Below are 15136 nucleotides of genomic sequence, written 5' to 3'. Positions count from 1 at the left end.
CTAAGCTGTAAAAGAATGTCTGGAATGTTTTCACAAGTGCCAAATCCTAAACCACAAGTTAAGACACAATATACCAGCGGATAAATCATTGTTTTCCACATTTCTGGCGTCCTACAGATGCCGAGTACTTATCTTTTGTAACATTATTTAAATGTCACTTGAAGAAGTTTCCCAGAGACCGAGTTCTGCTTCATCGAAAGAGCACATTTATTCGACCGAGAGAGAGGCTTCCTCTCGACTTACAGCACGCTTAGAACGATCGGTCAATAAGCGATCACGGGCAAAACATCGAGTGAACTATCATGATTCCTCTGCTCCAAGCCGCAGACGGGAACCACATCAGGATTACGGCCAGAGCAATAATATGGAGAGCGGAAATCAGAGAGCTCACCGCGAAAACGAGTAAGTTCATTCTCTTTCTTTCGTGTTAGACAAATCGAATTGTTACCCCATAATGCGAGTTGTTATCTACGGATAAGCACACTAATTGATTACCCCTAAAGATGTATTTTTCCTTGTCTGGGGTTTCACCTTCAATCGATGAAACGTTATTCGATACGGAATGTAAGTGATCGATCGCAGCAGTGTATCAAAGTCTTATTTTATTTTTATGATTATTTATTTAGCTTTCGAAGCTGAAAATTGAGGGAGTCTTTTTACAGAAGAAAGCTTCTTACACACTTTGTTTGGCAATGTTTATTTTCAAAACAAATCGGTAATTTTTTTTCGCCGTTATGTAACAACTTATACACTGCCTTTGGCTCGGTTTATCATGCTTATCAGAAGTTATTTTTATTCACCTTAACGAATGTTACGGACGACAAGGTCACGTTAACATAACACTTATGGCTCATTCTAATGGCTATTAGTCACTTCCTGTTTTGAACAATCAACAATGCCTTATTGATGGCTGGGTTTTAACGCAGTAGGCACATAGACAAGTCTGAACTTGTTTGATAAATTTATCTTTTCAATAATTATAGTCTTTTAGAAATTGGTGGTCAATCTTTTATGATGCCAAAAATATCCAGAATTTCTATTTAAAGACAACCAGTGTAACTTATCATAAATCTATTTTTGACCTTAAAGTTTTTGTTTTTTTCAATATTATCGAGATATTTTTTGAGTTGGTAAATTATTTGTGTTTGATGCATAGTGTCAAAGAATTCACTAAGAAAACCAGTGCTTCAAAATATAAAAAAAAAAATCATTCTTAATTGAAATAATTTGTACTTGAGAGATGTTGTTTTAAATGTGGACGTTTTATACACTTTCGTGGAAAAACATACATGTTTCCTGAAGGTTAATTGGGGATGAATTTATATCTTCCTATATTAGTGTGTCTACAATTAAGTCACTAATGAATATGTTGATGTGTATTTAATTACAGTCTGTTGGCATGCAAAAATAACCCAATTCAATTTCTAAGTCAATTACCTTTGATGCCAATTAACTTTGTGTTAACAAACAAAATTTGATGTTAAAGCCATTTCTATGTGTATCCCTCTTGGCTGTTTTCAGTGTCTTCATTCAAGACTTTCCTCCCTACAAAGGGGAGCCTTGCATGAAAACACAGGAAACAGCTGTGAGGGAGACTAGTGCTAAACTGTGGAGCTGGAAATGTTCACACAATGGAACTCATTTCACTGCAGTGTATAAACCCATTCATTACTGTTTACCTTTTTTTCAAGAGTGTTGCATTAGAATGTTAAACCCAGTATCAAATTAATGAGCATAGGAAATGATATTAGTATGAAGGGTAATCATGTCTGAACAAGCTTATTGTTCTCTGCCCATATTGCATGACCCCTGTTAAGACAAGAATGTATTCCACACATGTTGTTGCAAGCATGCTGGATTCTGAGCAGGCAAATTTAGAACAGGTTTCAAATCATGTACAAAAGGCAAGTATGCTTGTATGGCATTTAATATTTCACTAAAGAAAAAGGGAATGAAATTTTGCCCTGCATTATTAAATAATTTAACAGAAATACATTTTCTGTAGAGTTCAATGAACAGAACAAAGTCCAGTAAGTTGAAGTGGTTCTTGAATGATAAATGTGCCTTTTACTTGCTAAACCAACATCTTGTCGATCAATGTTTTTCCTATGCTCTGTTCCTTTAATAATTCAGCGTTTGAAAATTTGAAAACTTGCCATGCCAGTAATGTTTATAGATATGAGCTGAGTTGAAGCATAGCAAGCAAACTGAGGGGGCGTTGAGATGTGCAGCCTGTGTGAGGAAATTAAATGGAGAAGTGTGTTGATATGTTATGAGGCTTGCTCACCTAGAATTCCCTTAACTACTAGCTTTGGCTGTTCTTTGCGTTATTGTAAGAGTAAAGAAATCACAGCCCAGAGCAGTTGAATTTTGTTAAGAAACACTTTTTATTACTGTGCCATGACATGTCACGTCATCTTGTCCTCTTACAAGAGCTTATTGTGTGCTCGTCAGGCTTTTAGTGTGTGTAAATTTGTTGCATGGACTCACTGAATGGTCAAGCTATCCAATATTTGTACAATTACATATACTGAGTAGTGGGTAAAGACAGCTATCTAGTCTGGTGGTTCTCTTCTCCAAGGTGTATCTTAATTTTTAAAGTATAAAGCTTTAGCAGTATTGTTGCTCATTGGATTAGATGCAGGTACTGCTTACATAGGAGTCCATTGTAGGTTACCACTCTTCCCCTCTCTTCCCTGTATCTTTCAGTGCCCCTCTCCATGGTGGATTATATAGGGATGACAGTAAATTGGCAAAGAAACTGACTTAATGTCAGGGGGGGTTCAGGGGGGTGACTGTGTGATGGACTTGATACCCATTGGAGGGGGAGGGTGGCAGGGAGTGTCATTGTCTTAAATACTTCATCTTTCAATTGTAGAAGTACTTATGATGTTTTCTGGCTCAGCAGGTCTCTGAGAAAAGTGCCACCCTTCTACGATCACAGGCAGGATGGCAGTCAACAGTTCTACAGAAAATCTGATACTGGCGACATGAGGAAACATGGTCGACCTCAGAGCTGGTACGGAGCTGAAAGTCCGGAAAGAAAATTCAAAGAGAGACCACAAAGCATACATGAAATATCTTTGGATCGAAACAATCAGAAGAACAACTGTATTCCTGGGCGTGATTACCATAGCTTCTCTAACGATACACGTTCTTCGAAATCTGGTTATAAAAGCACTGGCTTCAGAGACCGCAGAAGTAGACATTTTGAATTGTCAAGGTCGTTGTCGTCGAGTTTCAGCTCCCAAGTGGGGTCCTCTGCGGATGAGGGTGAGAGGGACCGTCATGGAGTTGACTCCGCATATGACATGACAGAACGATCCCCATATGGGTCCCTTGTACTAAGGCGTTTTAGCCAATCAAGTTTAAGCTCCTCTAGTGCGTCTTGGCAACAGTCCACGAACTCATTGAGTCACCATGCCGTGAGAGGTCACGGGGGATCTGGGTCACAAGGCACCAGTTCCCCAGATAAGTTCCACAGGCACAGAGACCATCAACGCCAGACAGTTCACAAAGAAGTTTACTTAAAACAATCTCCGAAGATTTCCGAACACATTTCGACTACGAATGCAACCTTTATCTCTGCCGCACCAGTGACCCAGTACTCGGGTCACGCCATTCGCGTCAACGCTCAACCTCATCGTTCACACAATTCTCATGTTTTCGTTCAAGCTACGCCTTACTCTTCTGGTCATCACGTCACCACATCTGTTCCAAGTCGGTTATACAATCACAACGTCACAGACTCCGCCAACAACGTTTCTCAGGTGTACCCTTCTGTCACGCAAGTTTCATCCACACCTACTCAATCGCCACGAAATTCTTGGACGCGAGATGATGAAGACACCACTGGACAACTGAGCCCGTCAGTGAAAGATTTAGCGAAACGTTTCAGCGGCGAATTTTCCACGGAATCATTTGAGGAACTGCGCGAAATGAATGATAGAGAACGGAGGCGCGTAAAGGCTCAAACATGGCCCAAGTTTGCGTATGTCCAATCTCCGAAGGATCGCATTACCCACGGTGAACAAGACCATGGCCACGAGGTTGCACCGCCAAAACCCCCGTATCCACAGAGTTTAGTAGAAGACATGGCTGTTGTAGAAACGACTATTGAGTCAAGGATTAGCAGAAACGAAGCAGATGGTCCCTTACGAGCGCCTGATAAGAGTTACACATTGACAGCGCATGGTCAGTGGAGTTACATTAACGGCTCTGTAAGCGCTGATATGCTCGCCACGCATCGCTTAAGTCTTCAAGAGCTTATCAAACTGCATGAAAACGAAATAGCCAAACATGCCAAGAGCGCTAAGGCGACTGCGCATGCCCAGATTTACCTGAAACGCCCCGTTAACGAAAAGGCGCGAAACGCGCAAAGCCCACAAACGTCACCGCGAGAGCTGTCAAGGGATGGGAACTGGGCTGGGTCATCTCCGACTGCTCACAAACAATTTTCAGTCGTGAACAAAGTTGTGGATGGCAAGCAAGCCGTATCTCAGTATGAGCCAGTCGAAAGAACGCCGATAAAGGTGATTGAGGTCACCGATAAGGGCAGCACGCCGTCACTTAACTCTGAAATACGAGAGCGATCCCCGATCAAAGGCAAAAGGCATCGCACAATCGGCGTTGTCGGGTTCCGACAACAGATTGATCGCGTTACCGAAGAAAAAGCCGAGAATAAACCGAAGCGTCACACAGCGATCGGGATTGTAAGTGTCAAGGCTGTGGACACATTAGAACGTCAGTTGGTGAAAGAGGAGACCTGTGTAGTAAGCCACGCTGGCTATGGGGTGAACAAGATTCCAGAGAAAGGGCTTGAAAGCTTGGACAGTGAACAGAGAAACAACAACGTTGTGCTTAACCAAGATTCACGACAACCTCCCACAAGCATGAGGGTAAAAAAACGTAAAGAATTCGACAGGACGGGGAGAACTGACTTGGAAGACGAGGACATCCATGATGAGGTTTTCGAGCGTAATGAAACATCCATACAATTCGTTCGCTCGGAAGGAGTCGTTCAAACTCGGCCGGAATCCGAGCATAACCGAGAGCGTAAGACAGCGAGATCTGACGAGCTCACAAAGGGCGAAGGATTGACTAGGATCACAGTTGCTTCTTCGGAAAAACCGGGTCAACCTGTTGAGCCGTTAAGCACCCAGTCTACGAGCTTACGAAACGACGGTCGCACGTGGAACGTTCCAGTTTCAGGCCGTGCGCACAATTATCCCAAACCTTACGCGATGTCTAAGGCTGTACCAGTCGCGCAGGTTTCGCCTGTTAGTCCAGCCCTTGAACTGTCTTCTAGAGCTAATCTTACAAAGGATAATTTCACAGAACCTTTACCGCTTTCTAAGTCTCAATCTGCTCGAGAAATGTACGAAACGAGACTTGCCTTGTGGAATTTGTATCCTCCTGATACTAGCCCAGCTATGCATTCATCGGAAACTTCAGGAAATACGCCCCTAGATGAGAAAATTGGTGTTGAAACAGAGCGAAATAATTTAGGATCAATAAAGGCTTTGGATGCATCGGAAGACAGAATGATTCACGAAAATGAAACGAAGAACGAACCGAGAGGTTTCGCGAGGCCGAACTTGGAAGAATATTATTCGAAATTTATAGAGAAGTTAAAAAATGAAAACAAGGAATTGATCGCGAAATACGAAATGGAGAAGAGAGAATTGAGGCAGAAATACGAGGAACAAAGAAAAGTAGCCAATGCTTATCAAAAGCTAGAAGACAGGTACAGACGTCGCGTGCACGAGTTACAGGAAGCCCTCGCCGGCTGCACATGCCAAAGCCCATTCGTGAATCAAAATCACGTTAAAGCACCACAAAGTGTGACCACAAGGTGAGTCGTTGAAGTAAACTGTGTACATCTTTCTAACTTGAGCGCAGGCCCTGCTCAATGCGTCGTAATATTGGTATTTGGAGGTTTCGTTCCATCGCAAGTTCACTTTGCACTAGCTTGCGCCTGTGTCGAGAAGTTCAGCCCGTTCGTTACGACAAGTTCTTCCCTTCCTTTATCAGTGCGCCCCCAAATCCTCGAATCGTTTCGCAACAGAAGAAAGTTTTCCCTATCTCATGAATTCGACCTAATCGGATCTTTTCTAAGACGTTTATTATTCCCCTCCTCTTAAGATAAAGCACGTCCCACCGCAAAGAAACTCGGTGAAAATTTTGGGGCGAGCGTGTTTTACTCTGTGGGGCTGTTGAGGTCGTGTTGATGGAGGCAAACAGGTAGGGGCAAATTTGCTATGGCGTCCTCTATAAACCGCAATATTGCGCGAGATACCTTATGATACATTCTGTCTCTTTGAAGGAAATCTGGGAGGTCCTTGTTCGAGGCCCAAACTCTGTATGGTGTTCTGCAGGGAAACACCTTATAATTACAAAGCCTCTGTCCACCCAGGGGTACAAATGGGTACCAGCGAACTGTCGGGACATCTCAATGAAATACCGTAAACTGCGATGTGCTAGTTTCTTATCAAGGAAAATGATAATACTTCTAGATGAGATTACAGTTCATTGCAGGTTACTTCCTAGTACTTCTCATCAGTTTTACCTGAGAAAAAGACCACTACCCATTTATACTCCTCAGTGGAGACAGTCGCCAGTAGAGTAAAGAATCTTGCTTAGGAACACAACACGATGATCCGGTTAGGGTCGACCCAGTCCTCTAGACATCAGGCCACAGCGCCTGCCACTTTCTGTTCAATGTGTAAACTTTATTTACTTATTTATGCATTATACTTCTCTGCCTTTTAGAAGCGAGAAGGAAGGTGATAGGTCTATCGTCTCAAGTATCAAAGGGCTAAAAACACTCGATGATCTAGAAGACTGGTTGAGCGAAAACTCAAAAGACAACAGTGCCTCTAGAAAGAACAACAACACAGAAAGTAGAAACAGTTTAATCAGCAGTTCGTCCGACATGACGGGAACCGCGTCCGCCTGGGACGAGCTCTATGATCGGCTTAGAGCCACAGGTGAGATTGATGTGGAGAATGGTACGCATGTCTGACGTAACAGTTCAGCGCCATTTTGGATTTGGTAGTGACGAGCCTGTTAACTTTCAAACACCCTCGTTATCAATGGTCAGCGGAAAATGGCGTTACCGCGGCACCAGCCGTGGCTTACAAAGAGTAACACATGGCGGTCAGATGCAAAAGAGCGAGAGAACTGCACGAATTTTAGGTGAAAATCATACGAACTTTTGTCATTCTAAGGTTGACTGTGCGGTCAACAAGAAGTTTCAGCTTATCTCGGTCCTTGCCTTAACCAGGTGACATTTCAGGCTGTTAGACGCGCAGGCGTTAACAATACTTTCACTTTCAGTAACTCTCTTTCAGTGAAATACTTTCATTTGGCAATTTTGGCGGGAATTGTGGCCTCCGTAAAGTATGTACTAGTGTTTCTCGTTCAAAGCCCTTTGGGGTAAGCTCCTTTCCACATTTTCCGGCAAGCTTTCACAGACCATTGCGATTGAGATATTGAGGTTAGTTTTTGGTTCAAAAAATGGTTGTTGCTCGTTTCAAACGCTTTTAGAGTTAGCTAAAGGATACGTGAATAGGTATATGCGAGAAGTGGCCTTGGGCTCTCTTTTATCGATATTTTACCTCTTTCTTTTACGCTGTCAGTCTAGGACTAGCGAGTCGTTTTAATTAATTGATAAACACAAAAATGCCGTATATTTTGAAAATTAAGAGTTTATGATAAATTTAAAATAATTCTCCAAATGTGAGTTCTGTGAAAATCAAGTAAATCCAATGAGCGGGAAAAGGTTTTGTGAATATATGAGTTATTAATTTTCTTAGAAAAGTAAAAACTTGAAGTGAAACTTGTATTTTGACCTCGTAATCATTCTATTTATATTGGACTTGACGGTACAAAAATTAATCAGTCAATTCAAGGTATCCCCCGTCAAAGTAAAAGCTAAGTTTGGATTTTGTTTTCAGCTGAATAGTCCAAGACGTAACCGAGTCGTAGTGTTGTTAAATTTTCGAATGACGATGACGTGTCGCAAAGAATGCTGTCGAGGAATCACTTCATCTCAACATTCGATTGCTGAATCCATATTGAAACAATGACTTGAGTAGGGATAAAGCATCACGCATTCACAAACTAATGTGTATACCAATGGCGAGTCACAAAAGCTGTGGACTCAACTAAGAATGCCTTCACTGAGATTAGTAAATGTCGAGAAAAGAATGGGCATGAAATGATTGTTCGTGTCATTTATTGAGATTGGTAGATTTTTTTGTTAACACGGGAGATTTGACAAAAACAGCATACTTTCACATAGTGGTTTCCCTTTGGTGTGGTTGTTCTGAATTAGACCAGGATAGCTGTTAAGACATACGGCAACCATGCTATGGCTGGAATACATGAGCAAGTTTTATAATTGTTTACAAAGTTATTGGTCGTTTATTACAACAAAGTCTGGCACTCGAACTAGTTATCCAAAAATTTTACTTAGCGTTATTGCGCATAATCAAACATGTTAAGCACGCAGTAATGACCTTTATCATGATGATCAACCACGATAGGGTCCAGTGCATTTCTGAAATCTAGGCAGAGAAAAGAGGCACCTTCAACCTAAATCTTAGCAAACCTAATAATTAGTTTGTTACTTCTACAAAGTTTCCCTCATTTGCCCATGTATTGCATAAGTTATTTTGCCCGAAAGTAAAGCGTCAGCCCAACTTCTGGACGAGGAACATTGCAGCCGGGGTCGTAAAGAGCATCTACACCAAACTGATTTGCAGGACCATAGCTGGTGCTATGCCCGGCCAGACACATTCCGTGACCAATATTCAGCGTCGTTTTACAATCGCAGTTGTCATCATCCATCAGAATGGACTTGACGCCATGCTGTTCACGGTACATAAATGAGTCTTGCTTGGCGACTGGCGTTTTTCCCTGTAGAACCACTGGATCCCAGCTGTCTACGTTGTTGACTACTTTGCCAGCGGGAGTGGTCACATGATCGTGGAAAGCCAACCAAGCCGCATGCGCAACAGCATTGTGATAGTCAAACTTCCAAAGGTATTCGTTTCCTTGAGAATCAATAGCAAGCATTTCAGTAGAGTCTTCCCTTGCCCAGGACGGAATTCGCCCGAAGCAGTATTCGCCATACGGGTTGCAATTACCGAAGGGGTAGGCTAACACATCTTCCTCATCAGCGGGCCAAGTTGCATCTGCTGTCCACCACCAGAAAGCCAGCCAGTTTCCGCCATGTTTACAAGATGACAAAGAGTGCACCACTTCTTCGGACACGGAGAAGTACAGTGCCAGACCAACGTTAGGTCGCGGCGTGTTACAGTAATTATCGTAAAGGGCGTCAACTCCATACCGATTTACAGGACCATAACTTGTAGAAAATCCGTCTGAGCACATACCATGTCCCATGCTGAGGGTGGACAAACAATCACAGTTATCATCATCCAAAAGAAAAGACTTCACACCACCTTGAGCTCGGTACATGAAGGAGTCTTGAGAGGCTTTTGGTGCTGTTCCTTTCAGCAATTTAGGATTCCATGCTTTGTTATTCTGTATCTTGTTAAATGGTGTTTCTTCGTGATCGTGTAAGGCTGACCAAACCGCATGCGCTGTTGGGTTTGCCGAGGAGAATTTCTAAAGGTATACGTTTCCTTCAGTGTCAATAGCGAGCAATTTTGTCCTATCCTCTTTTGCATCTGTTGGAATCCTTCCAAAACAGTAGATATCTGTGTCCTTGCACGCGCCATGTGGCTTCTCCAAGACATCAGTCACGTCCTTTGGCCATATTCCGTCTTTCGGCCACCACCAAAAAGCGGTCCATTTCTGCCCAAAACCCTCGAAGGTTAACTTTTGTTTTGGAACTCGAAAGAAAAGACTCAGGCCATTGTGGGGGTTTGGCAGACTGCACGTAGGGTCGTACAAGAGATCTACTCCACGACCATTTGGATCGAACTGGTTACTACAAAAAGTTGCCCCAAGTTGGATTGTCGAGAGACAGTCGCAATTGTCATCGTCAAGTAGCAAGGATTTTACACCATTTGTACCTCCATATGTGAACGAATCCTGGTCAGCAATAGGAGATTTTCCTTGAAGAACATTAGGATTCCAGGGGCTCTGATTTAGGACTGCACCAGCCGCTGTCTCTTTATGGCTATGAAAAGCACGCCATGCAGCTTGTGCTGTTGGGTTGGAAGAATTAAACGACCAGGTGTAAACATTCCTTTTTGAGTCTTTTGCCAAGATTTCAGTCGAATCTTCCTCGAGCCATGCAGGAAGTCTCTGAAAGCAAAACGGAGCACCACCAGAGCAACTACCATATGGGTCTTCAAGTACATCGATATTTTGATTCTTCGGTGCACAGGCAGACCAGTTCACACCGGCATTCCACCACCAAAATGCTCTCCATCTTCCCCCGAAATCGTACAAATCAGGGCGTTTGGCTCGGAAATAAAGAGTTAGCCCGACGTTTGGCACAGGACCATGACATCCGTTATCATAAAGAGCGTCAACGCCGTAGACATTAGGTTTGCCATAGCTGGTAGAATGATCATCTAAACACATACCATGGCCAAGACTAAGTGAGGAGTGACAATCGCAGTTGTCGTCGTCAAGTAGCAGAGACTTGACTCCGTTTTGCTCACGGTACATAAGAGAGTCTTGAGTCCTAGACGGTGCATTCCCCTTCAGAGCCATTGGCTCCCATGGGCTGGAGTCGAGAACATCTTTGTGTTGGACTTCTTGATGATCATGAAATGCAAGCCAAGCCGCATGCGCGACAGTGTTCTTCGGATTAAAGGACCATTTATAGACTGTTCCTAAAGAGTCAAGTGCAAGAAGCTCCGTGTCATTTTCCTTCAACCAGGAGGGTAAACGCTGAAAGCAGTACACGTGGAACTCCTCACATGAACCATATGGGCTTCCAAGGATATCTCTTACGTGTTGTGGCCAAGTTAAATCCTTTTCCCACCACCAGAATGCTCTCCATCCCCCACCAAAGTCTTCCAGAGTAAGCTTTTTGGCTGCTCGAAAGTACAGTGAAAGGCCATAACTTGGAGATGGTCCGCGACAGCCTGGGTCGTACAGTTTATCGACACCAAACACGTTAGGCTTGCTGTACGAGGTGGAGTGACCAGCGTTACACATCCCATGACCCATGCTCAGGGTTGACAAGCAGTCACAGTTATCATCATCCAGAAGCAATGACTTCACACCATTCTGTTCTCGATACATGAAAGAGTCTTGCGTTGCTTTAACCTCATTTCCCTCCACTACTAGGGGATCCCACGCTTGCTTGTTCATAATTTTTCCATGTGGTGTTTCTTGATGATCGTGAAAAGCTTGCCAGACAGAATGCGCAGTTGGGTTCTTTGAGTCAAACTTCCACTGATAGACAGTTCCGTCCGAGTCAACAGCTAGAAGTTCTGTAGCATCTTCTTCCGCCCATGAAGGAAGCCGCTGGAAGCAGTAAGGATTGTTCGGCTTGCACAACCCAAAAGCGTCTTTGAGTACGTCTTTGACATTGGCAGGCCAAGTTTGCCCGGGGGTCCACCACCAGAAGCGTTGCCATGACGACATTTCAATGGCAGAAGATGACACCACAAAAATCAAAACCACAACATGGACGCAGAGTTGCGAAGATGACTCTGAAACGAAGACAAGAAGTTAACAATCATATCATTAGCATATGAATATGTATTCATAACTCCGACACTCCGATTTCAATTTGGCCAAATTAGTCCCTTTATTATATTTTTATTATTCTAAACAACTTAACTCACAATGTGGAAAGCTTTCGTCGTGGCATTTGCGCGATCGTTGCTCAGGAGTTTCTATTCCTGATATTCATGTCCCGGCACATTTATTCCTGTGTTGTCAATTAATACTTCATGTCCTGTGCAACCGCATTATTTTAAAAACAAACCCATTCCTTCGTACTTACGCAATTTACTTTAGGTCGTAGAGCCATTGTTTCTATTTGTTTACGAGATATCAACACTTAATTAAACAGACCATTGGCGAGAACAGGAACCTACTGTTATTACCAAAATTAATTATAAAGACACCACGAAAATTACGTATGTACGTGATCTCAAAAACATCGTAACGCCAGAAGATTTTGGATTGGTCGGTTCTAATATGCCTTATTTTGCAATAAAGTAGGGCGTTACTTATTATCTTATATTAGCTCTTTGATTTGGTGTCTTAATGTCACAATCTCTATTCTTTTTGGTGTTTTGGAATTAAGACAATTTCGTTCAATATGATAGCTGTTATCAATCATTCCCTCGGAGTGAAAATGCGCGGATACATTGTAACACCATGTAACAAACACCACCGTATAATGACGAGAAAATAATCAGAGAACCTTTTTGGCTGTTAACTCAGCTGGCTGCGCCGCTTAATTATGGAAACAATGACTCAATTATGCGAATGTACAAGAAAAAGAAAAGATGACAAAAACATTCAAATACGGTGCGCTAAGGTTAGCGTAGCATGCTTCTAAACGTCTTACCTTTCCTAAAAAACATAGTTATCTTGTGTTCTGTCCTACCTCCGATGTAAACGCGATTCAAGTTTTTTTTTTTGAGTGCTCAAATGATAAACAACACCGTACTATTGCACTGCAGGATTAGAACTCCTTTTATTGAACAGCGTACGTGACATTTGGATCATGGTCCCTTTCGTGCGCTTGACCTCATTCCCCAGAAATGTAACAGGAAGGCCAGCGTGAGAAAACGACGTACGCACATTTTCTGGAAGAAATACTATATGCACGTGAAGGTTAAGTTGCCACGTGATTAGTGGAAGAGACAGGACCTTGAAAATCAACACTGCGCAAATGACGATTAATAATTTTAATTATGACAGCCTTGACAGTTTTTCTTTCAACATAAGATGGACAAATGCTTTTTCAGCTGAGTTTCATGTTGTTGCTGCAAATCATGTTCACACGCTCATTGGCAAATTCTTAACCTGTTCATGCATGCGCCCTAAATTCTTCGTTCAGGATGAGAGTTAAAATATCACTTACACTAATACCGGAAATTTTGCCCCTGCATGTTGCAAAACGATTTAAGATAAGATTAAGTATTATTTAAAGGTCGTGTAAGTTACACCAGCGATGTAATTTCGAGCCGCATTCAACGACAAAAGGCTTAAAAACTGCATTTTCATTTGATTTCATTACAAACATACTTCATGTTCGCTTCAGAGGCGGACCCCTCCAATATTTATCGTTAAGGTGCATGACATGTGGCCCGCATGATAGAGCGTAGTCCTCCTAAATCTCCCGGTACCCATACGGCCCCATTAAATGGTGATCAGTTCTCACTTGTCTCCGGCTTACTTTGTATAGTCAGTAATGCCCAAAGCTACTAGAACTGAATAAATCGGAACCCTGGTATACCTTTCCGCATATCTTTTATGATGGATGTATCCAAGCAGATGAATTTGTCCAAAACTCAAGATCTTACTGGATCAGCTAGTCCTTTCAGCGTAAAAACGAGACCTATACGACACGACCTCGTCTCAAGATGATAATAAAACTACGACTGATTAAGATAACAGAAATGATTGGACCCTTGAATGTTTGTATGCGATATTGCGCAAACATCCCAAATATGGTACAGGTGTATCCATCAAAGCGTTGTATATCAAATTTGTTTCATGAAACAACTTTAAAAGCAAGATTATCATGTCTCGATCCGTTTTTCGGCAAAACACTTTCCTTTGACGACGGGCTAACGCTTGAAACGTACGTGTCAGCTTTAGAATCTTTTAAGTGGCTAATGGACTTAATCAACTCAACTGATGAAACCAAATTGTCTGTAAAGAGAATAGCCTCGATAATAAACGACTTCGACATAGCAAACACCACCGTACAGCGAGCAATATTGTACCACAAACCTTGATGTTGCGACGGATAGGTTTTTCACCGAAAGCACAATAAAAATAGATGTTCTAACAAAAAAAAGGGGCACAGTACGGAATGGCCAAAGATACGCGTAGTATGCACCCAAACGTCTCACCTGTCCTGGAAGACATGGTTAGTGTGTGTTTTGTCCCACTTTCGAAGTAAACGCGATGCAAGGGTTTTCTAAGCGCTCAAATGTTGATTTGCACAGAACTACAGGATGTACCTGCATTGCAGGATTAAAATTCCTTTTATTGAACAGCATATGAGATAACGTTGGGATCGTGATCTTTTTCTTGCCCTTGAACTTAAATCCCAGTCTAAACGTAACAGGAAGGCCAAGGTAAGAAAGCCACCCACGCAATTGTAGAAGAAATACAATAGTTTATGTTTTAAAGGTAAGTAGATTACCTCGCGACAGGATTTTGCGGATCAAAACTGTACCTGTCAATTTATTCATTATCGTAGCTTGACAGTTTTTATTTTGACATAAGAAGAGCTAGTGTTTGGTCAGTTGAGTTTCATGCTTTTGTTGCAAACCATTTTCACTCGTGCATCATCGAGGTTAGCTTACCCCTTTGAATATAACGTCTGAAAAAAAGATTCGTCCACTTTGGAGAGCTCAGTAGAAATAAAAATTTTTTGGTGATTTGCACTAAGCGGTGGCAAAGCTAAAGACCATGTACAAAAAGTCATGTTTCACATGGTTTGCCTGAGTTTCCGTCCCCAAGATATTCCGTTTCCTTCCCATGTAATACCTCACGTATCATTTTAGTGTTTTCTATTCAGTATTCATTTCATCCCGATAAGGCATCATGCCGGCCCTATTAGCTGATAAAAAGCTTATCGATCCAATATCTTTAAGTAAAACATTGCGATCAATTTCTTACTGTTATCAACATCATGCATGCCGTGCTGAATAATTGCCAATGAAATAACTGCAGCCAAGTAAAGCGAATTGGACTGTTCAAATTGTATGAAATTCACCTTTGTGCTCTCTGAGCTGGGGGGAAGGATGGAACATAAGAAAAGCCCTACCCTTGTATACTTGGCTACAGAGACCAACACTATTTAACTGATTTGACAGCGATTAGAGCGTTCAATGTTTTTAAACGACGAAAAGAAAACAACTTTGAAACATTTCTAACTTCGCACAAAAATCCCTTTCATCATGATGATATCCTGCAGTAAGCATGTGATGAAATGAAGTAGGATTGGTCT

At 42.2% G+C, this 15136-nt stretch overlaps 3 protein-coding genes across 6 annotated transcripts; 1 reads left to right on the top strand and 2 right to left on the bottom strand.

Moving 5' to 3' along the window:
* The first annotated feature begins 7 nt into the window (after positions 1 to 7).
* On the top strand, positions 8 to 7846 carry LOC113672884 (uncharacterized). Of its 2 annotated transcripts, none has more exons than XM_027189233.2 (3): positions 8 to 402; positions 2906 to 5854; positions 6772 to 7846. In XM_027189233.2, the coding sequence occupies exons 1-3, from the start codon at positions 152 to 154 to the stop codon at positions 7022 to 7024; spliced, it is 3453 nt and encodes a 1150-aa protein (XP_027045034.2). In that variant the 5' UTR covers positions 8 to 151; the 3' UTR covers positions 7025 to 7846. The 2 variants fall into 2 exon arrangements, with proteins under 2 accessions (XP_027045034.2, XP_027045041.2); XM_027189240.2 differs by having other exon boundaries at positions 18 to 402; positions 2909 to 5854.
* Positions 7847 to 8222: 376 nt separating this feature from the next.
* LOC113672903 (uncharacterized) lies at positions 8223 to 9898 on the bottom strand. Its single transcript, XM_089209526.1, has one exon. The coding sequence runs from the start codon at positions 9484 to 9486 to the stop codon at positions 8674 to 8676; it is 813 nt and encodes a 270-aa protein (XP_089065652.1). The 5' UTR covers positions 9487 to 9898; the 3' UTR covers positions 8223 to 8673.
* On the bottom strand, positions 8223 to 14176 carry LOC149043358 (uncharacterized). 3 transcript variants are annotated; one of them, XM_027189256.2, is made up of 2 exons: positions 14031 to 14176; positions 8223 to 11645 (listed from the first exon to the last, which is right to left on the bottom strand). In XM_027189256.2, exons 1-2 carry the CDS (start codon positions 14044 to 14046, stop codon positions 9637 to 9639), a joined length of 2025 nt encoding a protein of 674 aa, XP_027045057.2. In that variant the 5' UTR covers positions 14047 to 14176; the 3' UTR covers positions 8223 to 9636. The 3 variants fall into 3 exon arrangements, with proteins under 3 accessions (XP_027045057.2, XP_089065646.1, XP_027045050.2); XM_089209520.1 differs by lacking the exon at positions 14031 to 14176 and adding an exon at positions 13409 to 13586; XM_027189249.2 differs by lacking the exon at positions 14031 to 14176 and adding an exon at positions 12515 to 12750.
* Between the last annotated feature and the right edge of the window lie 960 nt (positions 14177 to 15136).

Source organism: Pocillopora damicornis, chromosome 6, assembly GCF_964200805.1.
Source record: "Pocillopora damicornis chromosome 6, jaPocDami1.2, whole genome shotgun sequence".
In the NCBI taxonomy this organism is placed as follows: domain Eukaryota; kingdom Metazoa; phylum Cnidaria; class Anthozoa; order Scleractinia; family Pocilloporidae; genus Pocillopora; species Pocillopora damicornis.
Note: the sequence above shows the minus strand (reverse complement) of the source record. Positions and strands in the feature narration are given on the sequence as shown.